We start from the raw sequence: 27524 nt of genomic DNA on the forward strand, positions 1-27524 counted from the left end.
CCTGACCTGGCTCACAGTTCTGCAGGCCTTACAGGAAGCATAACACAGGCATCTGCTTCTGGAGAGGCCTCACCAAGCTTCCAAGAATGGCAGAAAGTGAAGGGAAAGCAGGCATCTCACAAGGCGGGAACAGGAGCAGAGAGTGAGGGATGGTGCTATATACTTTTAAATGACCAGATCTCATGAGAACTCATTCATTATCACAAGGACGCTACCAAGGGGGATGATGCTAAACCATCATGAGAAACTAGCCCCTGTGATCCCATCACCCTCCACCAGGCCCCACCTCTAACACTGGGGATTACATTTCAAGATGGGATTTGGGCAGGGACACACATCCAAACTATATCAAATTGTTTAGGCTCAGGATCTCTCATGCATTTGAAGTGAAGATGTCAGCTGGGGCTGCAGTCATCTGAGGCATTGACTGGGGCTGGAGGATCTGTTTCCAAGATGGCATACTCACATGGCTGTGGCCATGTGTATTTCATTCCTCACTGGCCATCAGCAGGATGCCTTCGTTCCTCATCATGTCCACCTCTCTGTAGGGCTGCTCACAGTGTGGCAGCTAACTTCCCCCAGTATGAGCAATCCAAGGGAGGCAACCAGGAGGAGTCTGCAGTGTGGATGACCTAGGCTCTAACCTCATGTGCCGCCACTTCCTTTTATCCTGTTTGTTAGAAGTAGATCACTCAGTTCACATTCAAGAGAAGGAGAATTGTCCTCACTTCTTCAAGACAGGTGTATTAAAGTATTTGGAGGCATTTTTTCAAACCACCACCACCTGTGTGACCTAAAGGCGAAGGTCATCAGTGTTCCACCATATAAGCTGAGTGTTCTCATGGTGCTGGAGCCTGCAGCAGTGGTGGCCTCTGGCAGTGACATTTAGTTCATTTCTTTCTTATATACAGGGTAATACACAATTGAAACTCTTTACCTCAAAATGGGTCATTAGACATTTTTGTAAGGTTTATAAGTTACATTTCCATCAAAGCCAAATTTTATTTTTATTTATTTTTATTTCATTTACTTATAATTTATATGCATACATAACACTACTCAGTAGTTCAATTTGCTTGCTCTTTTATACCAACTATGGAAGGATGTTATTTGGAAGCTGGGCATCCAAGCTGATCATTCACGCAGTCCTATATTTTCTTCATTTTTCTTTTCTAAATCGGATGACGAACCTATTCAGTATAAGTTTATCCATGTACATGATGTCTTTTGTGAACACTTAATCTATTTATTTATTTATTTATTTATTTGAGACGGGGTCTCACTGTGTCACCCAGGCTGGAATGCAGTGGCACGATCTCAGCTCACTGCAGCCTCCACCTCCCAGGTTCAAGTGATTCTCCTGCCTCAGCCTCCTGGGTAGCTGGGATTACAGGCACATGCCACCACACCCAGCTAATTTTTTTTTTTTTTTTTTTTTTTTGAGACAGAGTTTAGCTCTTGTTGCCCAGGCTAGAATGTAATGTCGCAAACTGGGCTCACTGCAACCTCCATCTCCCGGGCTCAAGTGATTCTCCTGCCTCAGCCTCCTGGGTAGCTGGGATTACAGGCACATGCCACCACACCCAGCTAATTTTTTTTTTTTTTTTTTTTTTTTTTGAGACAGAGTTTAGCTCTTGTTGCCCAGGCTAGAATGTAATGTCGCAAACTGGGCTCACTGCAACCTCCATCTCCCGGGCTCAAGTGATTCTCCTGCCTCAGCCTCCTGAGTAGTTGGGATTACAGGCACATGCCACCACGCCCGGCTAATTTTTTGTATTTTTTGAGATGGAGTTTTGCTCTTGTTGCCCAGGCTGGAGTGCAATGGCGCGATCTCAGCTCACTGCAACCTCCACCTCCCGGGTTCAAGTGATTCTCCTGCCTCAGCCTCCCGAGTAGCTGGGATTACAGGCGTGCGCCACCACACCCAGCTAATTTTGTATTTTTAGTAGAGACGGGGTTTCTCCATGTTGGTCAGGCTGGTCTCGAACTCCCGACCTCAGTTGATCCCGCCTACCTCAGCCTCCCAAAGAGGATTACAGGCGTGAGCCACTGCACCCGGCCTAATTTTTGTATTTTTAATAGAGACAGGGTTTCACCATGTTGCCCAGGCTGGTCTTGAATTCCTGACCTCAAGTGATCTGCCCACCTCGGCCTTCCAAAGTGCTGGGATTACAGGCATGAGCCACCTCACCTGGCCTATTTATTCATTTATTTTTAAAGAGACAGAATCTCAGCTAGGATGGAGTACAGTGGTGTGATCTTGACTCACTGCAGCCTCAAACTTCTGGGCTCAAACAATCCTCCCACCTCAGCCTCCCGAGTAGCTGGGATTATAGGTGCGCATCACCACACCTGGATTTTTTAATAGTGTATTTTCTCACATTTTCCTGTTTTTCTTTTTTAAATTTAACGAAAACAATGAACATAGTCAGAAGTTCTGGCCTGTGACTTGAAATAACCCTGGATGTACATTTTTAAAAACATTCTCAGATTCATTGCTGTAAGTATGAAGAGCTAATAGTCTGCAAGGGAACTATAGAATTAAGCTGGATCATCAAGTTCATGCATGCATATTTAAGAAACAGAGCAGCTTCTTTTAATACTATCAAACTCTTCAGTGCGATATTGAATAGTTGTATATCTAACTAGTGGTTTTCACATTTTCCTTTTTAAGAAAAACCTACAAACCTAGTTCCATGTGAATAAAAATATTCCTAATATCCTCCTGGCTTATTGTGCGACTCAATAATCTTGTTTTGTAACATCCACAAACAATATTTCCATGGTTTAAGTGTGTGTTCTGTCAGCTTTTACCATTCTAACATGTTTTCCTCTCTATCCCTGCTGAAGAACATGGTCAGTAGTGGAAGGAGATGGCTTCGTGAACAGCAGCACAGGCGGTGGAGACTTCACTGCTTGAAACTTCAGCCTCTCTCCCCTGTGCCAAGGTAACACTGGCGTTTTATTTACACTGATGTCAGCTCAGCACAGTGCCTTAGCCCTAGTTAGTCATGGGGGAGAAGCACAACTCATGGTACTGTGGTTTTGATGGTAGATAAGTTTCTCTATTCATTAAATTGCCACCCTATTTTCTCTGTTGTAAATTCTCCAAAATTAAATCATAATGAATGTATTACTGTGTTCTGTCAATTCTAAGAAGGCATATTTTTTAATTTCAATGATGTTTTCTATATTAAATAGCAGTTTTTTAATGATTTTTTAAAATTAAGTTATATTAATTTAATTTCAATAATGTTTCCTATATTTAATGGCAATGTTCCCCCCCCGCCTTTTTTTTTTTGAGATGGAGTCTTGCTCTGTTGCCCAGGCTAGGGTGCAATGGCAAGATCTCTGCTCACTGCAACCTCTACCTCCCAGGTTCAAGCGATTCTCCTGCCTCAGCCTCCCGGGTAGCTGAGATTACAGGTGCACGCCACCACACCCAGCTAATTTTTGTATTTTTAGTAGAGATGGGGGTTTCACCATTTTGGCCAGGCCGGTCTCAAACTCCTGACCTCAGGTGATCTGCCCACCTCGGCCTCCCAAAGTGCTGGGATTACAGGCGTGAGCGACCACGCCTGGCCTGGCAGTGGTTTTTCTTCTTAGTGGTCCATGAAGTAATGGTTTTAAATTTGACAAAATATGGTAATGTAATATTTGGAATATGCTTTTCAGTGTCAGAAATGCCCAACACATATATCCGCCTGGTGTTAAGGGCCATATAGGTTTCTACTCTGGGGATAAAGGACCGCCCAAACCAAACATTATTCCACGTGGGAACTGAGCTCAGCTTTCTTCAGAACGATCTGATAGAATAGTCTGTGCTCGTCAAGGTGGATATTTTCCTCAGAGTGCTCTCTGATGAGGTCTGAGCTACATATTCTATCTATAAATTTGTTAATATAAACTGTAGGTCATAGTCTCAGCTTGTGGTTTAGAATGATTGGGTAGGGATGATGTCTGAATCAGACAGCTGCATTTTCCAGCCTGATGATGAGTCATCTGTGTCTGTCCCACTCCAAGGAATTGGCCCCACCCCCATTATCCAGGTGTGCATAATACTAGGTGTGCATCCCCAGGTAATCTCATCCAGCAACGTTGGAATGCACACAGTGCCGAGGAGATAAAATCCCTCTAGTAACTGACACTTTATTTATTTATTTATTTGTTTATTCTTTTTTTTTTTTTTTTTTGAGACAGAGTCTTGCTCTGGTCTTAGACTCTTGACCTCAGGTGTTCCACCTGCCTCGGCCTACCAAAGTGCTGGGATTACAAGCATGAGCCACCGCACCGGGGCTGACTCATTTTTTACCTGATAACCAGTTGCTTTATAGAATTGAACTCCATTTCCTTAGGCAGTCAGATGAACACCCTGGTTCAGTTCTACCCACTAGGAGGGTGTGACCCTCCTGGACATGTTTTCATCCCTGCAATAGACGAAACATCTCAGTTATGCTCTCTGTTCATTAATTATGTAAGTTGCAATGAGGAATGTTATTCTTTGTAATATCATCCCTGCCCTTGTGCAATCTGTTTCATAAAATATCTTATTTTAGAGTTATTTTTGTTGTTATAAGACCTTAGATTTTAAAAGTAAATCAATAATTTCTACTTACAAAGTGCTAAAAAAGATTAAGACAGATTCCACCAAATTGTGTACCAAAGTTTCAAAGTAAATTCTTCTTGTTAAATAATTAAATCATTTTCTCCCCCAAGAAGAATTTACTTTGAAATCATTGATTTCTAGACCCACTGGGCAAAGAGAAGCAGGCTGAGTAGTTTATAAATCACCCCAAAAATCGGATGGTGTCTCTATGACTAGCTAGTAAAGAGAAAACCTTACAGGTGTTTGTTTTGTTTTGTTTTTGAGACAGAGCCTTGCTCTGTTGCCCGGGCTGGAGTGCAGTGGCTTCATCTCTGCTCATTGTAACCTTCACTTCCTGAGTTCAAGTGAGGACATCTGGCTAATTTTTGTATTTTTAGTAGAGACAGGGTTTCACCATGTTGGCCAGGCTGGTCTTGAACTCCTGACCTCAAGTGATCTGCCCTCCTGTGCTCCCAAAGTGCCGGGCTTACAGGCATGAGCCACCATGCCAGGCCTGTTTTGTTTGCTTGTTTGTTTTTTGAGACAGTCTCATTCTGTTGCCCAGGCTGGAGTGCAGTGGTGCGATCTCAGCTCACCTCAACCTCCGCCTCCCAGGTTCAAGTGATTGTCCTGCCTCGGCCTCCCGAGTAGCTGGGACTACAGGTGCCACCACCACACCTGGCTAATTTGTTTGTATTTTTAGTAGAGACGGGATTTTGCTATGTTGGCCAGGCTGGTCTCAAACTCATGGACTCAAGTGATCCTCCCGCCTTGGCCTCCCAAAATGCTGGGATTACAGGCGTGAGCCTCTGCAGCCTGCCAAAAGCTTACACATTGTTCAAGATTAAGCTCTTCAATTTAGGAGATTCTGGGAATAGAGAGACAGAAAAAAACTATGGCCAGGAAGGCAAAACAAAGTAGGAGGCTAGAAAGGAAAGGTCGGATAGGTGGAGGCCTGGAAAGGAATACTCAGCGGTACTTGCGGGGGTAACCTGAACTCCTAGTTTCTCTGGTGCCCTTTGGAGAAGTCTGGGTGGAGGTGTGTTTGCTGTTGCCTCTTACCCCCGGGTCAGGCCCCTACAGGATCCTGGAGGAGAGTCTAGGGTGGTCTGAACACTGAGGGTAGATTGCCTGCAGTAGCTACAGAAACAGTCAGGGCCAAGGGGCTGACTAAAGTCCACTGAGGGGGTTGATCTGCCCACCGCAAGGAGGCAGACCGCAACAAAAATAAGTGTTCTGGGGTGAGTGAAGGAATAGCTGTCCTCTCTGATGCAACCTTTAAGGGTAGTCCCCCGCCGCGTGGTCTCCCGGGGTTAGTCTTGCTGCTGGGGGAACAGGTGTGCCTTCCATCGCTCACTCTCAGACACACGAAGGGCCTGACTGCCCAGCAAAGAAATGACTGAGCACATGAGCCCCAGAGGAAAGAGTCCAGCATTACACATGCTGGTATCCAGACCACTCCTGTAAGACAAGCAGTGGTGGCCAGTAAAATAGAAGAGTTCAGTTACGTGCCCAATGACTCTCTGGAGTTCCTACAATTTCCTGTCTGAACTTGGGCTCAGGGCACTAGGTCCTTTTACCGACAGTTATGTAATTAATAAAACATTTTGAAATATGATTTTAGACTGTAAATAGGGGGAAGTGTGGACACAGATAAAACGAAATAGCATTTCCACATTTTTTCTTTTTTTTTTGTACTTAATCTCTAATGTGATAGTAATGTTCACATTTTTGAATAGCCAAGAGAAACATGTGGCCAGCCCGATCGGAGATTATTATGCAATGACCCTCTATTCATCGCTAATGAATACCATGATGGCCCATACAGAGCATTTTGCTCTGTAGTCGAATCACACTTGCAGGAGGGTTTTGGACACATTATAATATACAGTTCTTGTCTGTATGCCATAGGTGTTATACTTCCACCTGGACACAATTCTAGGATCTTTGTGAGTTTTTTGGAGTTGCATTTCTAAAATGATGCACCATTTTCTCATACACGTTAATTATTAGCAGTTGTGCTTATTACTGCCTGGGAGAAAGGACCCCAAAGTAATTGCATTGATTTCATTGTTGGCGTGATGTGTGGCTGTTTTCACTCCAGTTGTGACCACCTAAGCTGAGAAGCCTTTTCTCTCTTTCATATTGTCTTTCCCCTCAGTGACATTGAGATTTCAAGAGGACAAACTCCAAAAGCTGTGGATGTCCTTGCCAAGGAGATTGGATTGCTTGCAGATGAAATTGAAATCTATGGCAAAAGCAAAGCCAAAGTACGTTTGTCCGTGCTAGAAAGGTTAAAGGATCAAGCAGATGGAAAATACGTCTTAGTTGCTGGGTAAGACACCATCTAACATCTACTTGATCAAGCAGACATATTTACAAAACTCTTCCCTATTTATCTCTCTCCTCGTACCCCTCAATCCATCCTATTCTCACATTTGACATTTCGTCCATTTCATTTGGCATTTCTTTATTTGGTGTGAGATAAGTTTTTATTTTCAGTGCAGAGCAAATTAGTCAACTCTACAAAATATAAAGTCAAACAAGTTGCAGTGCTTTATCTTTTGTTTCTCATATTATGTTGTTATTACCCCTGCTCCCCCTTGGCTTTTTGAATTTCATTTTTCATTATAAAAATCAAAATAGGAATTGAAAGTAAAATATTTTGAACTGAGCAGTTTGTTTTGTGCATTCTACTTGAAATATTTTCGTGGAAAAGGTACAGATAATCATATGAAACATGTTTTCCTGTTAATATCCTTGATCTTACTTATATATTCACATTTCAAAAGCTCATTATTTCCCTTTTTCTGCATTTCAAAACTAATGTTGGGCCATTTTCATTTGTGTTGGTTATTTTATAAAAGACAAATTCATAGTTTTTGTGAAAAGGAGTGTTTGCCTTTTTCTCCTTCTTTTTAAAAAAAGAAGTACATTCACTAGCTGAAAAGATGATAGAAAGCAAGGGATTTCAAATATTTATTCAGTGTGACCTGAGAGAACATCATGAGACCATATAAATTCCTTTGCTGCCTTGAAATTTCATTTCAGTGACTATTGCTTATGATGTATACAAAGCTTCAGGCACAAAACCTATTTGTCAGACAGAGACATTTCTTGTAATTGGAATTGACTCCTAGGTAACTTTGTTTTTACGTATTTAATTATTAATGTAAGTGCTTTTTTCTTTATTTCTTTTTCTGGTTATAAAAACAATGTAGTTTCATTGTAGACATATTCTAAAAATTCAGAAAACAGAAGTGAAAAAGTAAAACATCCCAAACCCAAGCACTCAGAGGAAACAACTGTTGACCTGCGAGGACTGTTTTGACTCTGATAGAGTCTCTCAGCCATGAGGTCACACTCACATGCTATTGTGTAAGCAACCTGATTATTCAAGCATATGTGGCATACTGAGCTCCATGTGAGTGAATATTGAGCTATGTCACCATTTTTCATGACAGCATAACATTCCATCACTCACATCCCAGATTCTTTTTTTTTTTTTTTTTTGAGACAGAGTCTTGCTCTGTTGCCAAGACTGGAGTGCAGTGGTGTGATCTCAGCTCACTGCAAACTCTGCCTCCCGGGTTCAAGCGATTCTCCTGCCTCAGCCTCCCAAGTAGCTGGGATTACAGGCATGTGCCACCATGCCCAGCTAATTTTTGTATTTTTAGTCGAGATGGGGTTTCACCATGTTGGCCAGGCTTTTCTCGAACTCCTGACCTCAAGTGATCCACCCACCTTGGCATCCCAAAATGCTGGGATTACAGGCGTGAGCCACCACACCTGGCCACATCCCAGATTCTTAAACGTGTTGGGGAAGCAGGGGCTGGGGAAGTAGCAAAATGCCCAGGATGAGGGTGGAGATCCCATCTTACACATCTTCTGGCACCTCTAGTTCCATCAATAAGTGCTACCCTGGTAGTTCTGAGTGTTTCTAATTGTCCAAGTGCACTGATGCAGAAAAATAATTTGAACATAGAATAGGGATGTTCCACAACTTACTTGACCAATTTTCTATTGATGGGCAATTAAAGTGTTCCCAATTTTTGCCATTTTAAACTGCTAGAATTAACAACCTTGGGCATGTGGATTTGTGCATCTGTTTAATTATCTCCTTAGGAAAAATCCCCGGAAGTGAGTTCAATTATTTATAACTACAAATAAAGCAAAAATATTATCCAAAACAGGCCAAGCGCGGTGGCTCACACCTGTAATCCCAGCTCTTTGGGAGGCCGAGGCAGGTGGATCACAAGGTCAGGAGATCGAGACCATCCTGGCTAACATGGTGAAACCCCGTCTCTACTAAAAATACAAAAAAATTAGCCAGGCGTGGTGGCAGGCACCTGTAGTCCCAGCTACTCAGGAGGCTGAGGCAGGAGAATGGCGTGAACCTGGGAGGTGGAGCTTGCGGTGAGCCAAGATCGCGCCACTGCACTCCAGCCTAGGTGACACAACAAGGCTGTCTCAAAAAAAAAAAAAAAAAAATCACCTCTTTAATGATATAGTGATTTCTTCAAATCCCTTTTCCCTCCTCCTGTCCCACTTTCCTGTCCTCCTGTTTCTCCTTCTCTTTGTGTAGATTTTCTTTTTTTTTTTTTGAGACGAAGTCACCGAGGCTGGAGTGCACTGGTGCGATTTTGGCTCGCTGCAATCTCTGCCCCCTGGGTTCAAGCAATTCTTGTGCCTCAGCTTCCCAAGTAGCTGGGATTCCAGGCATGCACCCCCATGCCTGGCTAACTATTTTTGTATTTTTATAGAGACGGGGTTTCGCCACATTAGCCAGGCTGGCCTTGAACTCCTGGCCTCAAGTGGTCCGCCCGCGTCCTCCTCCCAAAGTGCTAGGATTACAGGTGTGAGCCATCATGCCCAGCTTCTGTAGCTTTTTTGTAAGAGGGACAGACAGCCAGGGCCTCTCTGAATCCCTCAGCAGTTGGCATTGTAAGGAATTCATCCTTTGCTCCACACCTTGGTTGCCTGTGGCTTCACCCTTCTCCCTCAGGCTTCCAGGCTCACTGCAGTTAGATTCCTGAGCCCCTTTCCAACCTAGAACCCCAAACTTAATGTCCCCATAATCGAGTGTGGGAAAGTTCCTGGCTGAGGGGAGGGGTTGGCTCCACCTGCAGGCACCCTCTGGGCCCAAACCCTGCAAGGAGCTGCCTCTGGTTAGATTGGCTCCGGGGTCTCTGAGTTTAGGGCACAGTTTAGTCAGGGTTGTTTTATGGCAGTATGTTTGATGCATATTTGTCTGCAATTAATAAACAAACTCTTGGCCATTAAGACCTTGAAAAAGCATTTGGTTTGTGAAATTGGTTCCTTTCTTCCAGACTTCAGGTGATCTTGGTAGGTGGGTTTGCAGGCTTTCTCACCCTGTTCAGATAGGAACACTTAAGGAAAACTTGGTAGGATGTGTTGTCTGTTTATGAAGGAAGAATCCTGCAGCAGATTTTCTTATCCAGTCCCTGTGCTTTACTCCATTTTGGGCTTGTCAATAAAATCAGAAATCCAGATATGGATGGCTCTGACCTTAGCTTGGAACACAAAACTGATACTTCTAAAACAAAGCTGTGATGATACTGTTGTCAGGTTCCTTACTTGTAGACAAAGCTGGGCCTCCAGCCTCATGCTGGAGAATGCTAGCTAGCACGACTGCCTGGGGTTACAGCCAATGCGGTCCATGGCCAGTAGAACATTTCTCCACGCTGGCTTTTTGCTAGCATTAATATGTATAATCAAGCTGAAATTGGCCTGCCATGTTGTAAATAGAAAAGAAGACTAAAGATGAATTTTCAAGAACAGATTAAACACCAAGGGATCAACAATTCTTTTTCTGAAATTCGAAGTTGCTTTACCTAACAAAGACCTTTGAAGGAACAAAAATTAAATGGCCTGTCTCTTTTTTTTTTTAACTACAGTGGAAAAAAATAACCGTGCTGGTAAGATTATGATATATGTATGCATTTGTGGCACAGCTTGAAGATTTTTAGGAAATAGCCACACTGGATTCTATAAGGGAAGAATGAACAGCCCCTTCTCCCCAACACAACAAATGATATATTTTTTAGGGCTATAAACTGTCATCAGTATCTAATCCTTTAATAGCTGAATATTGATATCAGTTTAGATCACAGGCAACTATTTTATCGATAGCCTAAAGTGGGCCTGGCATGACGGGTTGTGCCTATAACCCAATTACTCTGGAGACTGAGGTGGGTGGATCACTTGAGGCCAGGAGTTCAAGACCAGCCTGAGCTGCATAGCAAGACCCCATCTTTAAAAAATACAAACAAACAGCAAAAAGCAGCACTGGTTTAAAGCAACATTTGTAATCTAAAGTGAAAAGTCAATTTGAAATAAAAATCATCTTCATATTTTTACATTTGACCAGGTCAAGCGTTAGGGGGAAATGACTGTTATCAAACCATTATATGCACTGTTGCAACTTCTTTAAAAATATAAGTGACCCCTCCATTAAATGGAGAATTATTTCCTTTTTCTAAAAGTCTTTTCTAATTCTGAAAATAATATTAGCTTATTGTAAAAAATTTAACATAAAGTAAAAAGGAGATAACTAGGTCTCTCATAACTCAATATTTTATTTATATATTCATCTTTTTACACATTGAGATCATGCTATAAATATCATTTTTGTCCTGCCTTTTTCTCTGAACACTGTAACATAAATCTTTTTCCATGCTTTAGAAGAATTCAAATACCCAAGTAATTTTTAAATAAAACTAAATAACAATATATTTGTTATTACATATTTTAATTTATATAGAAATGTGATTTAAATATATCAGCAATGGGATTAAAATATAAAACAATGAGATGTTTTAAAATCTTCTATTATTAATAACTCAAATGCAGAACAGATTAATTCTTTTAAAAAGCCATTCTTCAAACTTTAGGATTTCTTATTCAGTCAGAATCATCTGCATTTCATCAACTACATATCGCATGGTATTTACACCTACACATCACTTTATTTGCTTTGCCTGACAAAATGAAAAGTATTGGGAATTGTTCAGGGAAATATGCCAAAAGAATCTTAGGGACTCATGAGTTTTACATATTTTCCCAGTTACACTAATGAAAAGGAATTTTGTTTGAGAACTTGACTTGGAGTGCAGCTGCAGGGCATTTGAATCTCAGTCTCCATCAGGCCTGCACCCATTTCTGTGCAGAAGTTTCTAGAATTTCCCTGAATTGGTTGGACAGAGCAGCTAAAAATGCAGCCCAAACTGATCTGGGAATAGACTGAATTTCACATTAAAGAAAAATTTGAATCATTCACATCATTTCATCTTTTTTTTTTTTTTTTTTTTTTTTTTTTTTTCTGCAGAGGGCCAAATACCCGATTGGATTTTTAAAAAATGTTTCAACCCTTTATTTCGGTACAATGTAAAAATAATCTGACTTTTCTATGATTTGGCTTTTCTGCCTTGAGTAACTATTTAAATATCTGTGAGATTTTCTTTTATTTGTGCTACTTCTAGAACAAAACAGAGGTATTTAGAAGAAACCACTTCCCAGAGGGCCTTTGAACCGTTTACCTAAGTCAAGTGTAATGAGAAACATAACCAAATGCACCATGGGGTTTATTGTTAGATAATAAAAGGCTTAAAAAGCCCCTAGACCCTAAAGATGCCTGGGATGGATGATTTATGTTCATATGCTACTTGAGCATGTAGTTTTGGAGTGCATGGTGAGGCCCATGGCTAATGGCAGTGGTGCTATTCAACAAGATTCTGGGTCTTTAGAATAGTTCAAAGTTTTACCACTTCTCTCTGGATAAGCCATCTTTTTGACCTTTGAGTAAATTATAAACTTCTTTTCAGATTGTGTCCAAATGGTCACAGGTACTTTGACAATTTTTACTGTAACTGCCAATAAATCATACTCATCTTAAAAAAGACATCATTCTGGCAGGGCATGGTGGCTCACACCTGTAGTGCCAGCCCTTTGGGAGGCCGAGGCGGGCGGATCATTTGAGGTCAGGAGTTCGAGACCAGCCTGGCCAACATGGTGAAACCCTGTTTCTATTAAAAATACAAAAATTAGCTGGGCATGGTGATGGGTGCCTGTAATCCCAGCTACTCAAGAGGGTGAGGCAAGAGAATTGCTTGAGCCCGGGAGGTGGAGGTTGCAATGAGCAGAGATCACACCATTGCACTCCAGCCTGGGTAACAGAGTGAGACTCCATCTCAAAAAAAAAAAAAAAAAAAAAAAAAAGCATCATTCCATTGTCAACCCTTTTTTGCTGTTCTGTGCCCTGAACAGGTGATGTGATAGCGGTGCAAAGAGGATACGCATTGTCCTTTACCTCAACAAGTATGTAGCCTGGTAGGCGAGACAGGCATGTCAGAATGCTTATCATGAAGCCATCTGAAAAATTCTAGAATAATCATATAATCAGTGCTCTAGATATCAGAGAGGGGGTACAGAAATCTGCTGGGAGAAGTGGAGGAATGTAATGAACAAAAATCACAGTTCCATCTCTATGAACTCTAAGCTCCCATAGAAAAAGAAATTAGAGGGCTGGGCGTGGTGGCTCACGCCTGTAATCCCAGCACTTTGGGAGGCTGAGGTGGGCGGATCACAAGATCAGGAGTTTGAGACCAGCCTGGCTAACAAGGTGAAACCCCGTCTCTACTAAAAATACAAAAATTAGCCAGGTGTGATGACGTGCCTGTAGTCCCAGCTACTCAGGAGGCCGAGGCAGGAGAATTGCTTGAACCTGGGAGGCAGAGATTGCAGTGAGCTGAGATTGTGCCACTGCACTCCAGCCTGGGCAACAAGAGCGAAACTCCATGTGTCTCCAAAAAAAAAAGAGAAAGGAAGGAAGGGAGGAAGGGAGGGAGGGAGGAAGGAAAGAAGGAAGGAAGGAAGGAAGGAAGGAAGGAAGGAAGGAAGGAAGGAGAGAGAGTAATTAGATTACCTTAAGGAAAGAAGGAAGGAAGGAAAAGAGAGAAAGAAAGAGAAATTAGATTACCTTGGTGCTCATTCTTTTGTATATCCCCGTTGATGATTTGGAATCTGAGCTAAAGATACTGGGGGGAAAACTAAACCAAATTTTGATACCAAATACAGGAAGGAGGTGAAATAAGCTTTTTTATTGTAGCTCTCCTTTTATTGCTCACAATAAATACTTCCTACTTTGTGATTTTCCCGAACTGTATTAGTTGGCAGAAAGCTGAGCAGTCCTGTGTTTCTAATTAAGAATTGGATGGTTAGCTGGAGTTTTGAGGAGGTCATCTCTGGGCGTGTCTGCTTTTGGCTTTCTTGGGCAGCTATGCTAGCATATCCTTGGGAATGAAAATGTAATCCTTCATGTGACACAGTTTAGGTAAACCACTTAGTCCTTTGCAAACACCAAATGCTCAGTGCGGTACTTAAATGACACCATATTTGATGCCACAGTTTCTTTACAGGCTCTTCTAAGATTGTAATGCCTGTGGGCTTTTAACTGCCCTGATTGATGTTGTATCCAAGAAAACAGAAAGTTGACTCCAAGCAGAAGTATTAATATCTTTGTATAACTTTCAGTCTTCACGTTGACCCCACTGCAAATCTGCTGTTTAGACAGATGCAGAGGTGACTGATAAGCCGGGGTCATGTGGCTTCAGGAGTCTTAGGTTTCTCCATGCAGCGGTGTCAGGATAGGCTCACCAGCTCCTGGCCACAGCGGGTACCAGCAACCTCCTTGTTGCTGAATCCACCGACCACTCTCGGTCCTCATCCTGCTTCCTGCCTCAGTGGCGTTTGACTTTCCTGTTCTGGAAACAGTCTCATCCTTGGCCTCCTTCTGAGACTTCCTGTCATGTTCTGCCTTCTTCTCCAGGGTCCTCTTATTTTTTGTGTTTTTAGAGACAGGGTCTCACTATATTGCCCAGGCTGGTCTCAAACTCCCTAGCTCAAGCAATCCTTTTACCTTGGCCTCCCAAAGTGCTAGGATTACAAGCATGAACCACTGCACACAGCCGGGTTCTCTTATTTTATACTACGCCTTCTTAGTTGCCTTTGGACTCTCTTCTTCTGACAACTCATTACAAGCAAATGTGCTTAACTCTTCTGTCCTTATCCCTTTTCTCACTCGGTGCACTGTCCTTGGGTGATCTTACCCATTCCATGCTTTAAATGGCTAATTATAGTTATGATTTCCATCCATGGAGAACCTGGTTAAGTCAGATGGCTGGCTTTGCCTCCCAGCTCTACTGCTTACTAGCTGTGTGACTGTCGGCAAGTTGCTTACACTCTGTGCCTCCGTTTCCTCATCTATCAAGTGAGCGTACAAATAATTAACCCCATAAATATGAAGCATAGCACCTCTCCTATTAACTGCCCCAATCCACTCTCAGTTTTATCTGGTTAACATTTATTAATTTGCCGGGTCTCACCTAAGATGTTACTTCCTACAGGAAACATTCCCAGATGTTCAAATCTAGTTAGATCCTTTTTCCATGTACCCTCATAATTCAGTCTGACTGCCCTATTTCCCTGTCTTAGTGTTTGTCACATTTATCGTAATTGCTGATATATTCAGATCAGCTGGAAGCTCGTGAGGATAGAGATGAAGTCTGACTGGATCATCATTTTGTCCCCAGCGTCTAGCTCAGTGCCTGGTACATAGCAGTACTTGACAAATATTTGCTGAATGAATGACTCATGGAATTGTAGGGTATGATGACGCCTCTAAAGACATTCTTTCTTTGTGGTTACATCCTTAGGTTTTGTAGATCAGAAAACTCTATTAGATTGGTTGTGGTTGAGTATCCTTGACAACATGGCTGACAGTAACTCATGGAAGACCAAATTGTAAACCCTAATGACAGCCTTTAAATTTTTTAACGATGCTTGAGAGCTAAACTGGAAGGACGTGGGGTGCTTATCCCTCGTAGAAATGCCTGCCAATGCTTTCTCATTTGGACCCAAACTCCAGATCGGGAGCAGTCTTATAGCTGGATCAGCTACCAAGAGAAATTCTAAAGCAAGAAGAGAAAAGCATTTCAATTTGGGACATTTATTTGCACCTGGAAATGGGGAATGGGCTATCAGACCAGAATTCTATCCTGTCCAACCTGCCTTCATTTCAGTCCTTCCACATTGTTATTCTGGGTTTGGACTGTGCTGGAAAGACAACTGTCTTATACAGGCTGCAGTTCAATGAATTTGTAAATACCATACCTACCAAAGGATTTAACACTGAGAAAATTAAGGTAAGCTTGGGAAATTCTAAAACAGTCACTTTTCACTTCTGGGATGTAGGTGGTCAGGAGAAATTAAGGCCACTGTGGAAGTCATATACCAGATGCACAGATGGCATTGTATTTGTTGTGGACTCTGTTGATGTCGAAAGGATGGAAGAAGCCAAAACTGAACTTCACAAAATAACTAGGATATCAGAAAATCAAGGAGTCCCTGTACTTACAGTTGCTAACAAACAAGACTTGAGGAACTCATTGTCTCTTTCAGAAATTGAGAAATTGTTAGCAATGGGTGAACTGAGCTCATCAACTCCTTGGCATTTGCAGCCTACCTGTGCAATCATAGGAGATGGCCTAAAGGAAGGACTTGAGAAACTACATGATATGATCATTAAAAGAAAAATTTTGCGGCAACAGAAAAAGAAAAGATGAATATCAATATCTATTATATCTGTGTGGAGTAGGTTTTCTCTGGTCTGATTTTGACAAATAGAAGAGTGTCTACAGCGTGGTTTGCCTGTCTGCCCTCCTGGATGCTATTAAAGCTTTGTTTTGTTGAACAATCAGATGCCCAACTCTGTTGCCTTGTGGAAGATGAGTAAATGCAGTGCTTCTTAAAGTGGTTTCTTCCTCCTACCCCACACATCTTTTGGTACTACCATTTGGGGAAGCCAAGCAAGGATAGTAAATTGATCAGAACACAGTTGTGGGAATTTGGCCTGAAGTTAGTGAAATAAAACTTTAAAGAGTGGAACAAAAAAAATTTTTAACAATGCTTGTGATGTACTAAATTTTATGAGGCCTTACTTGGTAATGTAATAGGCTCTCTTCAATACCTAATACTGTGATGTTATGAACATGGGAACATTTGGTTTTGCAAAGTGTTGTCATCAACAATAAGATTCTCAAGAGCAGAAATTTCCGCCATAGTATGCACAGGGCCTGTGGACTTTTTGAATATTTGAAGGACTGTCATATGGAAAGGACTCCAAGAGCTAGGACACAACATGAATGCAGATGCCTTCTCTCTAGAACAAAGAACTTTTGAACTGTAACAGCTGTCTGTAAATGAGTGGGCCACCCCAGAGGTCATGACCTTATCACCATCTGTGTTCAAGCATGGCAGGGAGAAGCCCTGGACAGGGATATCTGGAAGGAGAAGGACAAGTGGGGACTTTAGGGTCCCTTCTAATCCTGAGAGTCTGGCAGTGCCCTACTCACCCAAGGACCGTTGAGCTAGGCCCTGTCCCCAAACCATAGGCCCTGTGCCCACACCCTGCCCCAATAAATGGCTCAGGAAGAACAACTGCTATATACTCATCAGCAAGAAATGCCCCACCATCAGCTGAATTATTTAAACCATTTTGATGAGTGGTTTTATGGCCTTTCTTGAAACTGATGTTGTTATTAGCACTGCCTAATACCTTTTCCTTTTTTGGTTTCTTGGTAAAGGTGTGTCTGTATCTTGACTTCAGCTTATGCCTGTCCTGTGTGATGTGAATAGACCATAATAGCCTGAGAAAATTAAATTATGGAGTGCATTTTGAAATGAGCACCCTCAGATTTGATTCTGGTGTCTTCGGCTGGTTTTGCATAGGTTGTCTGGGAAATATTATAAAATTCACTTTCTCCCCCCAAACTCAGGATCACGCCCACCCCTCTTGGAGAAGGGAAGAGCACAGTCACCATCGGGCTTGTGCAGGCTCTGACCGCACACCTGAATGTCAACTCCTTTGCCTGCTTGAGGCAGCCTTCCCAAGGACCGACGTTTGGAGTGAAAGGTACTGTCTTTAACAACTAGTGTACTTTTCAGGGCAAAGTTGTGGGGAGAAAATTGTAAAAAGAACATTGTCAACAGATAAAGAGTTAAGACTTTTCAGGGGACTTGGTACATTTCTTCACTGCACACTCAGTACATAGTGGTCGCCCCATGTTGGTTCCCCCGGGCATGAAAAAGAGCAGTGGGAGCCGCCAGGGCTTCACTGGACGCCTCAGGAGCCTGTTCCTGGGGCTGCGTTGCTCAAGGCTCCCGCCTCGAGTGCGGTCTCCCATTTCATCAGGGCCTTCTTTGCCAAGTGATCTTGAAACACGGCCATCCATATCGGTGTTTGATCATCCCAGTCCCGGGGAAAGGTCTTTCCCTCTGCTTTAGTCTCGGCTCATTGGAGTTGCTGTGTGGGGCCCGCAGAGCTCTCTGGAGATGGACTGGCTGTGGACAGCGAGTCGTGATGAAATTCCTCCTTGGCCGTGGTCGGGCTGATATCTGGCACTTCCCCATTCATTACTCTTTCTTCCCTGATTTATCATGAAATCATTCCTTAGCTCACTTTACAGTGGTGTTTATTGCTGCAATTACAGTTTGTCCTTGGCACTTCGTGATTTTTTAAGAATATTGTATTTATATTACTGTTACACATATTAATAACGTATCTCATAAAGTACTGATAATGCACAGAGTGTCATGCATTGTGTAGCGGAATGAACACTAGGGTTGGAGCGAGAAGGCCAAGGTTTTGGTCACAGCTGTGTTTCCTACCGCCATGTGGCCCTTGGCCACTTGAGCCAGTCACAGCCTCTCGGAGCCGCATCTCTAAAAGTCCAAAATGCTGAGAGCGGCACCAGGCTCACCCAGTTGTTGTGAGGATCAAATGAGAAAGCACGTAAAGAACGAGGGCTACTGTCAAATGATACACACATGGGCGGTGTTGTTACTGCTTTAGGAAAGAGCAGTCCTTTTACTCTAACAACCAACATTTTGAGGGATACGCAGCATGACAAATCTCACATACTATTATCTGAAATAAATTGAAGTTTATAATTTACTCATTTGAGGTGGTTATGTGGTGGTTTTTTTGTTTTTGTTTTTGTTTTTGTTTTTGAGACAGAGTCTCACTTGGTTGCCCAGGCTGGAATGCAGTGGTGCAATCTCGGCTCACTCCAATCTCCGCCTCCCAGTTTCAAGTGATTCTCCTGCCTCAGCCTCCCAAGTAGGTGGGATTACAGGTGCCCGCCACCATGCCTAGCTAATTTTTATATTTTTAATAGAGATAGGGTTTCATCATGTTGGCCAGGCCGGTCTCGAACTCCTGACCTCAAGTGATCCACCCGCCTCAGCCTCCCAAAGTGCTGGGTTTACAGGCATGAGCCACCTCGCCCAGCTACAGTGTATTTTTTTTAAACAAAGTTTTCTCAGATATGAAATCATATACAATTGATTTAGATAAAGTATAGTCACAGAGATCTAATAATAAATTAACAAAATATTCTCATATCCTGGTATGTTTTACAGTAATGACATCTGCTCGATTTTTACCTTTTTTTTTTTAAGCAAAGAAACAGAGGTATAGTTAGACAAAGTGTCAACTTTTTTTTATTTTTTTCTGCTCTGCTTGGATATAACCATTAGTGTCTCTCACTGCCTTTTGTTACTTCATCTTGGGTGTGACGCCTCTCTGTTGGGTTTGGGGAGTTGTGTCCCTTGGGCTGTGTCCATCGTGGCAGCTGTACTTGGTGACCCGTTTGAAATGCCTCTTGCTCTGTTGTTTAGGAGGAGCCGCAGGTGGTGGATACGCCCAGGTCATCCCCATGGAGGAGGTAAGACCTTGAAGAGATGCGGGTCAGCTATCACTGTGTTTCCTTCCTGACGTCTTGTCTCTGCTCCCATCCACACAGGCCCACAGACCCTCATCCATAATCCCAAAGTCATTAAGGCTCTGAAACCCCAAAATGTTTGCATAACTCATGCAGTGACAAACCCTAGTATTTACTGTGATGAGCTATAATTATATGGATTTTGTACGTGCTACTTGGCGTGAATATTCATATACATTGCTGTGGAAAAATTATTTTTGATTAACAGGTGCTGACCTAGCCCCTGCTTGGGGTGTTTTACAAATAAACTACATGTAAATCACACTGCCTTCCTAAACTCCAAAAAATTCTGAATCTTGAAACCCTGCTGGCCTTGCGGGTCTGGATAAGAGAATGTGGGTCTGTGCCTCCCTTGATCATCTGCTGTACTGCCAAGTTCACGAAGACTTGACGCTTCCCCTCTGTCAATTCAGGCTCTAGTGCGTGCCTCGGCAGCACAGATACTAAAACTGGAATGACACAGAGAGGATTAGCATGGTCCCTGCACGAGGATGACACACAAATTTGTGAAGTGTCCCATTAAAAATAAAAGACTCCAAAATAAAAGAGTTCCAGAGGAAAATGGGCAAAAAGAACTGACGTTGTTAATTCTCACTTGTGTAAGAACTCCACCTTTGTTCCACATAACCTCTTTGTCGCCTGTAACTAACCAGTGACCAGTTCTTTTCAGTTTCACTCTCCGCATCAGCCTTATCATTCAGGGCCTGGGCAATCTTCCAAAACCCAAATCTGAGCAGGTCACTTTCCTGTTCTGTCATTTCCGCCGTTGCCTGTCACCCTCCAGCACAGCACAGGAGGTCCTCGTGGGTGGCTGCTCCTGCTTGCCTGTCCGCAGGTCCCCACCTGCCTTCTTCTCTCTACTGCGTCAAGCTCCTTGCAGACTCTTTTTTTTTTTTTTTTTTTTGAGACAGAGTTTTGCTTTGTTGCTCAGGCTGGAGTACAGTGGCACAGTCTCGGCTCACTGCAACCTCTGCCTCCCAGGTTCAAGCAATTCTCATGCCTCAGCCTCCTGAGTAGCTGGGATTACAGGCAACTGCCATTGTGCCTGACTGATTTTTTGTATTTTAGTAGAGACGGGGGTTTCACCATGTTGGCCAGGCTTGTCTGGAACTCGTGAGCTCAGGCAATCCACTGGTCTCGGCCTCCCAAAGTGTTAGGATTACAGGCGTGAGCCACCGTGCCCAGCCCTTGCAGACTCTTTTCCTGTTCTCTCTTGGTTCCAGGATTTTCCCATGCCTGGAACCTTCTTCCTTTTCTGTCCTCTTTACCCAGTTTAGTCAAGGTTTTTTGTCAAGGTTCTTCTCTACCCCAGACTCCCTCTGTGTTTACGGCTATCTGGTTCAGTTGGCTGTGGCGAGTTGCGGGCCTTTCTTGAGGTCTCAGGTCCCAGCATTGAGCAAAGTGCCCAGCACATAGTAGGAACTCACTAGAAAGTGCTTGTTGACTTTGTTAAAGGAATAGAAGTGTTTAGCCATGGAGGTCTGAGTGTCAGGGAAGCTAAAGAGAAAATCTGTAGAAACTTCAAGTACTGGGAGTGGGGGTAAGAAAGAGTAGTCCAAGGCACTGCTGAAAAAAATCGTCCCAGGCCTCAGGTCAGAATGGGGATGGGTACCATTCATGAGCCAGCAAGACCCAGAACCAGGAGGCCAAATTAGAGATGGTGTACAAGGGGCATACACAGGGGAATGGCTCGGGTTTAGCCAGCAAATTGGAAGGACATTGGTGTCCCGCTGGTTTAGGGCATCAGCTGCGTGGCTTGGAGGAGAGAGCTACTTTTATTTTATTTTACTTTATTTTTTGAGATGGAGTCTTGCTCTGTCACCCAGGCTGGAGTGCAATGGTGCAATCTCGGCTCGCTGCAACCTCTGCCTCCTGGGTTCAAGTGATTCTCCTGCCTCAGCCTCCCGAGAAGCTGGGATTAGAGGCGCCTGCCACCATGCCCAGCTAATTTTTGTTTTTTAATAGAGATGGGGGTTTCACCGTGTTGGTCAGGCCGGTCTTGAACTCCTGACCTCAGGTGACCCACCCACCTCAGTCTTCCAAAGTGCTAGGATTACAGGCGTGAGCCACCGCGCCCAGCCAAGAGGACTACCTTATGAGGGTGGAGTGGGCCAGACACACTCAGGCAGTTTGTTCCTTGAAGTTGAGTGCCTCCAGTCTTTTCTTCATCTGTATCCTCCCAGCTCTGAGCACCGTGCCTGACACTTGGTGGATGTTTGTTGACTGTGTGCCAGGCACAGACAATATGTACTGGACGGAACATAATAAATCACCATAGGGGAAAATGTTAGAATAAATTCCAGATGGGCTGAGGAATTGAAAGTGAAAACACTATGACTGGAAGGATGGGAAGGAGCCGGCCTTGTGAAGAATGAGGGAGAGCATTCAGCCAGTGGGAACTGCTGGTGGGAAAGTCCTGAGGCAGGAAAGGGTGTGGCCTGTTCAGGGAACTGGAGGACACCAGGGTGGCTGGAGCCCCGTGGGCCAGCGGGAGTTGGGGGGGTTGAGGTAGAGAAGTGTGCAGGCGCCAGCTCTGTCGAGCGATTGCAATTTGTAGCCAAGAACCTGGATTTTATTTGAAGTGCCAAGGTCAGCCATTGAAGGGATCTTGACAGATAACACAATGCAGATTGAGTTTTATTAAAATCACCCTGTCTTCTGTGTGATGAAGGGACCAGGGGCCTCTCAGTAGACACGATGAATCCAGGAGGAAGACTATGGAAGTAGCCTAGGGAAAGATGTCAGTGACTTGGCCCAGGATGGGGGCAGTGAGGATGGAAAAGAGGAAAAAACAGTTTAAGATTTGTTTGCTGATGTTTGCAGGATTAGATGTTGGGGGTTAGAAAAGAGGAGGATTCAAGGACGACATCCAGGGTACTGGCTTGAGCAACTCAGTAGACTCATTTGTTGAGGCAGAGAACAGGGGAGTGATGGTATGAGGTTTGAACTGTGTGGTGTGGGGTGTGGTGGAGGGTGGTAGTCAGAAGGAGGGAGTCAGTTTAGAGGCCTATGAAACATGCAGGTGGACATCAAGTAGATGGCTGGAAAGAAAAACTTACATTCCAGTTGTGAAATGGCCAAAGAGTTCAATAGAAACATCGAAAAAGAAATATTAACTAAATGCATATTCATCTTCACCAATAATCAAGTAAATAAATCTACATTAAAACCACTATCAGGCCGGGCACGGTGGCTCACGCCTGTAATCCCAGCACTTTGGGAGGCTGAGGTGAGTGGATCACCTGAGGTCAGGAGTTCGAGACCAGCCTGGCCAACATGGGGAAACCCCGTCTCTACTAAAAATACAAAAAGTAGCTGGGCATGGTGGCAGGCGCCTGTAATCCCAGCTACTTGGGAGGCTGAGGCAGGAGGATCACTCAAACCTGGGAGGCAGAGGTTGCAGTGAGCCGAGATCATGCCACTGCACTCCAGCCCAGGCAACAAGAGCGAGACTCTGTCTCCACATAAATAAATAAATAAAAATAAAACCACTATCAGTTACCATTTTACTTGTCAAATTGACAAAATTGGATTTTTCAAAATAGTTATGATACCAAATTTTGGCAAAGAAATTGAAATGGACTCCCACACACTGCTGGGAAGTGTATGTTGATAAAAACACTTCAGGAAGAAGAGTAGAAATACATATTAAGTGTTTTACCGTGCATATCCTTTGGCCCAGATAAATTCATTTTTAGTGTACCCTAAGGAAAAGATGAATGTATGGGAAAATAGATCATTTTAAATTAAATATACCCTCACATAGTTTATAACATTAAAAAATGGGGGGATAATAATAGGACATCAAGTTAACTGTATTTTGAAGAATCTTTAATGATGTAAAAATGCTTGCTATGTTGAGAGTGTAAGAGCTAAAGTATAAACTGTTATGATGTTATGATTCCAATATTTAAAAGTACAAATATATATTTATAAAATATATATGTGTAATTTTTCGTGTTTTCTCCAGTTAACATTATTTTATGTTATAAAGTAAAATTTTAACAAGAAAATATTTAACCTTCCAAGAAATTAAGGAAATGCAGCTTTAAAAAGAATAACACTTTCTCAACTATTAAATTATTTCTTAGTCTAAAAGTTACTTTATTTCTGAAGTAACTGATCTACTACTAGTGTTTTGCAGATGACACTTCATCTCTTTCAAAAAGCAATTTGGTGATATTATCAAGATCCCAAAGGCCGGATGTGGTGGCTCATGCCTGTAATCCCAGCACTTTGGGAGTCTGAGGTGGGCAGATCACAAGGTCAGGAGTTTGAGACCAGCCTGGCCAACATGGTGAAACCACATCTCTACTAAAAATACAAAAATTAACCAGGTGTGGTGGCAGGCGCCTGTAGTCCCAGCTACTTGGGAGGCAGGAGAATCCCTTGAACCCGGGAGGCGGAGGTTGCATTGAGCTGAGATCATGCCACTGCACACCAGCCTAGGTGAAAGAGCGAAACTCCGTCTCAAAAATAAATAAATAAAATAAAAATACTTCATCCCTTTCAAAAAGCAATTTGGTGATATTATCAAGATCCCAAGGGCTGGGCGTGGTGGCTCATGCCTGGAATCCTAGCACTTTGGGAGGCTGAAGCGAGAGGATCACTTGAGTCCAGGAATCTGAGACCAACCTGTGCAACATAGTGACACTGTGTCTCTACAGAAAAAAAAAGAAAAAAAAGAAAAGAAAGAGAGCTCATTTAACCTAGTAACTACTCTCCTGAAAATATATTACTCATTAGCAATTAATTTTTTTAATAAAAGGAAAAGCTATTTGTGTGTATTCTTTATAACTGTGGCCTTCCTTGTAAAAGTGAACATTTGGTAGTAGCGTATGTATCCAGCCTGAAACTTTTGGTACATCTACCATATACAGCTTCTATAAACTATACAAAAGATTATTATAGAAAAAGTTTTGTGAAAAATGAAACTTGGAAGTTTGTAGGAAGATGATTCTACAAATGATAATCGTGTGTGCTCACGAGACTGGAAGGAAAATAACAGAATGAGTAGAGTCATGAGGGTAAAATACTCTATTTCTCCAAAGTTCTGTAATATTTCATATTATTTTATTGTTACTGTTTATCTTATGCCCTGCCTCACTCCAAAGTATATTTGATATGATACTGTTTTCTAGATAATAAAACAACGAATAAACGTAAAGTGAGTGACTATAAGGAGATTCATTATTAAATGCATCGGAATGTTTTGCCTTAACCTGAGGATGGAAGAATTTATGATCTGAGTAATTGCTCAAAGGTTCTTTGTTGTCACGTGGAAGGCTTTGACCTTGATTTTCTGATTTAGGCATTCCTATAGACTCAGCTCATTATAAGGATATGTAATTTGCATGCTATTTTATTTATTCAGTCCTTAAATTCCACAGTTGTTTAAAACAAATAGGAAGATGTCTTAGCCAAGCACAGTGGCCCAAGAGCTCATAACCAGCCTAGGCAACATAGCAAGACCCCTGTCTCTACAGAAAATTCAAAAATTAGCCAGGCACAATGGTGTGCACCTATAATCCCAGCCTACTCAGTAGGCCTAGGTGAGAGGATTGCTTGAGCCCAAGAGTTTGAGAATACAGTGAGCTATGATCATGCCACTGCACTCCAGCCTGGGCAACAAAGCGAGACCCTATTTCTGAAAATAAATAAATAGAAAGATATCTTATTTCTCTAGTTCAACCTTCACTTGACTGGAGACATCCACGCCATCACCGCTGCCAATAACTTGCTGGCTGCCGCCATCGACACGAGGATTCTTCATGAAAACACGCAAACAGATAAGGTGAGAAGGATGCCTTGCTAGCCATTTTGGGTATTGTATCCTGGAATTCCTGGATTCTTAAGGAGTTTGTGGAAAGAATTCTGGTGTCTGCAAACTCTGAAATGTTATTCAATTCAATTTTGTGATTTTTACATATGTCCCTATTTTCCCAAGGAGAAGGAGCCATCCTTTGATCAGATTCTCAAATGGGTTTATGAGCACTGCCAAGTTATGGGGAGAATTGTAGTATGTTGTAAAAGCCAAATGTTCTCTAAGATGAGTCTTTAGTTTTAAAGATGGTAGGTAGACCAGTTCTCTTCATTCTGGTCATAGGTCCAATCTCTGATCTATTCTAAGGGGATTGGACAGATGTCGTTTTAAGACTAATGTTATGTGGAGCTATTTTAGATGTGCTGAAAAGATGTCAGAGACCCTTACTGGGCTTCATGTGCTTGTAGGTTAAGAGTTAAACCACACCCGCAAAGGGGACAGCCCACCAGAAGCTAATTCCTCACAGACATAGGACATAGATAAAAGGGGTACCTTCTGGCACATTTTACAACAAGGGTTCTCACTTTCTTTAATTAAAGTAGTTCCTTAGTGAGTCTTTGCTGCATAATCCAGATACATCTTCATATGGTAGTTGTAGCGATATAGATCAAGAAATATATTTATGCAAACTCTTTGCAATGTGTGTTATTTCAGATCTTGTCAGTTTTATGAAAATGACAGAATTTAAGTCAACATTGTTTATATTAGCCCAGAAATTTTAATAGGGTCTTTTATCTAAATAGTTTGGTTATAAATGCAATGAATTTTTGTCATATCCTGTGAATTGTCCAAGTTCATGGACAACTAACTTTTGTGTGGTCTCATTTTTGTTTTGTGTTTTTAGGCTCTGTATAATCGGCTGGTTCCTTTAGTGAATGGTGTCAGAGAATTTTCAGAAATTCAACTTGCTCGGCTAAAAGTAAGTTTCCAGTTAGCAATTCTTTAAAAAGAAAATATCCTAGAAACACATCAGAAAGATTGTCAAAGCCTGAAATTTTCAACTTGGTTTGATTTTGGTTTTCAGATATCCTTTTGGGTATTAAACTCTATAGAGACCGAACACTGGAGCAGAGAGAGCACAGTGTTGGAAGCCTGAACCCTGGTTCTACACGAAAGAGCCAGGTGGACAAATTAATTAACCTTTTTTGGTCTCAGTTTCTTCGTCTATGAAATGAGAGGACTGTTTTGCTAATTGGTGAATACTGTAGTCAACTGACAAGTTAGCTGGGCACAGGAGCACATACATACCTGTATTCCGAGCTACTCATGATGCTGATGTGAGAGGTTTGCTTGAGCCAAGGAGTTCAAGGTTTATAGTGCACCATGATGGCCCCTGTGAATAGCCACTGCATGCCAGCCTGAGCAACACAGCAAGAGCCCATCTCTTAAAAAAAAAAACAAATTAGAATTTTTGGTGAGTCCTTCTCTTTCTAAAGTGAAATATTTTTATGAAATTTGTTAAATTTCTAGGAAATTATAGGATAACCTTTGAAAACTCATCTATCTCATTTGTGGTTTTTTGTTTTGTTTTGTTTTGTTTTTTGAGACAGAATTTTACTCTTGTTGCCCAGGCTGGAGTGCAGTGGCATGATCTTGGCTCACTGCAACCTCTGCCTCCCTGGTTCAAGTGATTCTCCTGCCTCAGCCTCCCAAGTAGCTGTGATTACAGACACGCACCACCGCACCCGGCTAATTTTTGTATTTTCAGTACAGATGGGATTTCACCATGTTGGCCAGTCTGGTCTCAAACGCCTGACCTCAAGTGATCCATCCACCTTGGCCTCCCAAAGTGCTGGGATTACAGGCGTGAGCTACTGCGCCCAGCCTCATCTACGTTTTTGTTGCAGCAAACACTACAATTATACTTGCGTATGCCATCTTAATTCTTAAAACCTGTCTTATCTTTTTTCTGATGCCATTTGCTGCCTCTGGTCTTCTAATCATATTGCTTGCTACTAGCCCTGTTTCAGAGACTAAAAAATAACCCTAAATGGTATAACTTAACAACCTTACTGGTTGGTATTAAGTGGTTTTAAAAATTCACCTCCTGCCTCTTACTGAACCAAGTTCAGTGTGTTGAAGTAGTGAGTAATTCCATCCTCGGCAGCTATAACAACATGCAGTTTCTGTTTCCCAGATCTTTTTTATGCTTCATTAAAAATCACTATTTTGCTGGGCACGGTGGCTCACGCCTGTAATCCCAGCACTTTGGGAGGCCGAGGCAGGCAGATCCTGAGGTCAGGAGATTGAGACC

At 42.5% G+C, this 27524-nt stretch overlaps 2 protein-coding genes and 1 non-coding gene across 10 annotated transcripts in view; all 3 read left to right on the forward strand.

The window, feature by feature from the left end:
* The window catches only part of MTHFD1L (methylenetetrahydrofolate dehydrogenase (NADP+ dependent) 1 like), a 241744-nt gene that overhangs the window by 56991 nt on the left and 157229 nt on the right, over positions 1-27524 (forward strand). For all 8 annotated transcript variants that reach the window (XR_010112318.1, XR_010112319.1, XM_063605033.1 and 5 more), the window contains exons 10-15: positions 2851-2948; positions 6747-6920; positions 17440-17576; positions 19343-19389; positions 25133-25240; positions 26115-26189. Coding sequence is in view for 6 of the 8 variants with exons in the window: in XM_063605033.1 (XP_063461103.1) it covers positions 2851-2948; positions 6747-6920; positions 17440-17576; positions 19343-19389; positions 25133-25240; positions 26115-26189 (639 nt within the window). In the remaining 2 variants the exon portion in view is untranslated. The remainder of the gene's footprint in view (positions 1-2850; positions 2949-6746; positions 6921-17439; positions 17577-19342; positions 19390-25132; positions 25241-26114; positions 26190-27524) is intronic.
* On the forward strand, positions 7568-16347 carry LOC100983499 (ADP-ribosylation factor-like protein 4A). The gene has a single exon (XM_063605035.1). It carries the CDS (start codon positions 15628-15630, stop codon positions 16225-16227), a length of 600 nt encoding a protein of 199 aa, XP_063461105.1. The 5' UTR covers positions 7568-15627; the 3' UTR covers positions 16228-16347.
* LOC112440200 (U6 spliceosomal RNA) lies at positions 19870-19972 on the forward strand. Its single transcript, XR_003028386.4, has one exon. It is a non-coding gene; the product is annotated as a U6 spliceosomal RNA (small nuclear RNA).

Source organism: Pan paniscus, chromosome 5 (genome assembly GCF_029289425.2).
Source record: "Pan paniscus chromosome 5, NHGRI_mPanPan1-v2.0_pri, whole genome shotgun sequence".
In the NCBI taxonomy this organism is placed as follows: Eukaryota; Metazoa; Chordata; class Mammalia; order Primates; family Hominidae; genus Pan; species Pan paniscus.

Coding starts and splice junctions, on each gene's coding strand:
- LOC100983499 (XM_063605035.1), top strand. CDS start 15,628: ATGGGGAATGGGCTATCAGACCAGAATTCTATCCTGTCCAACCTGCCT.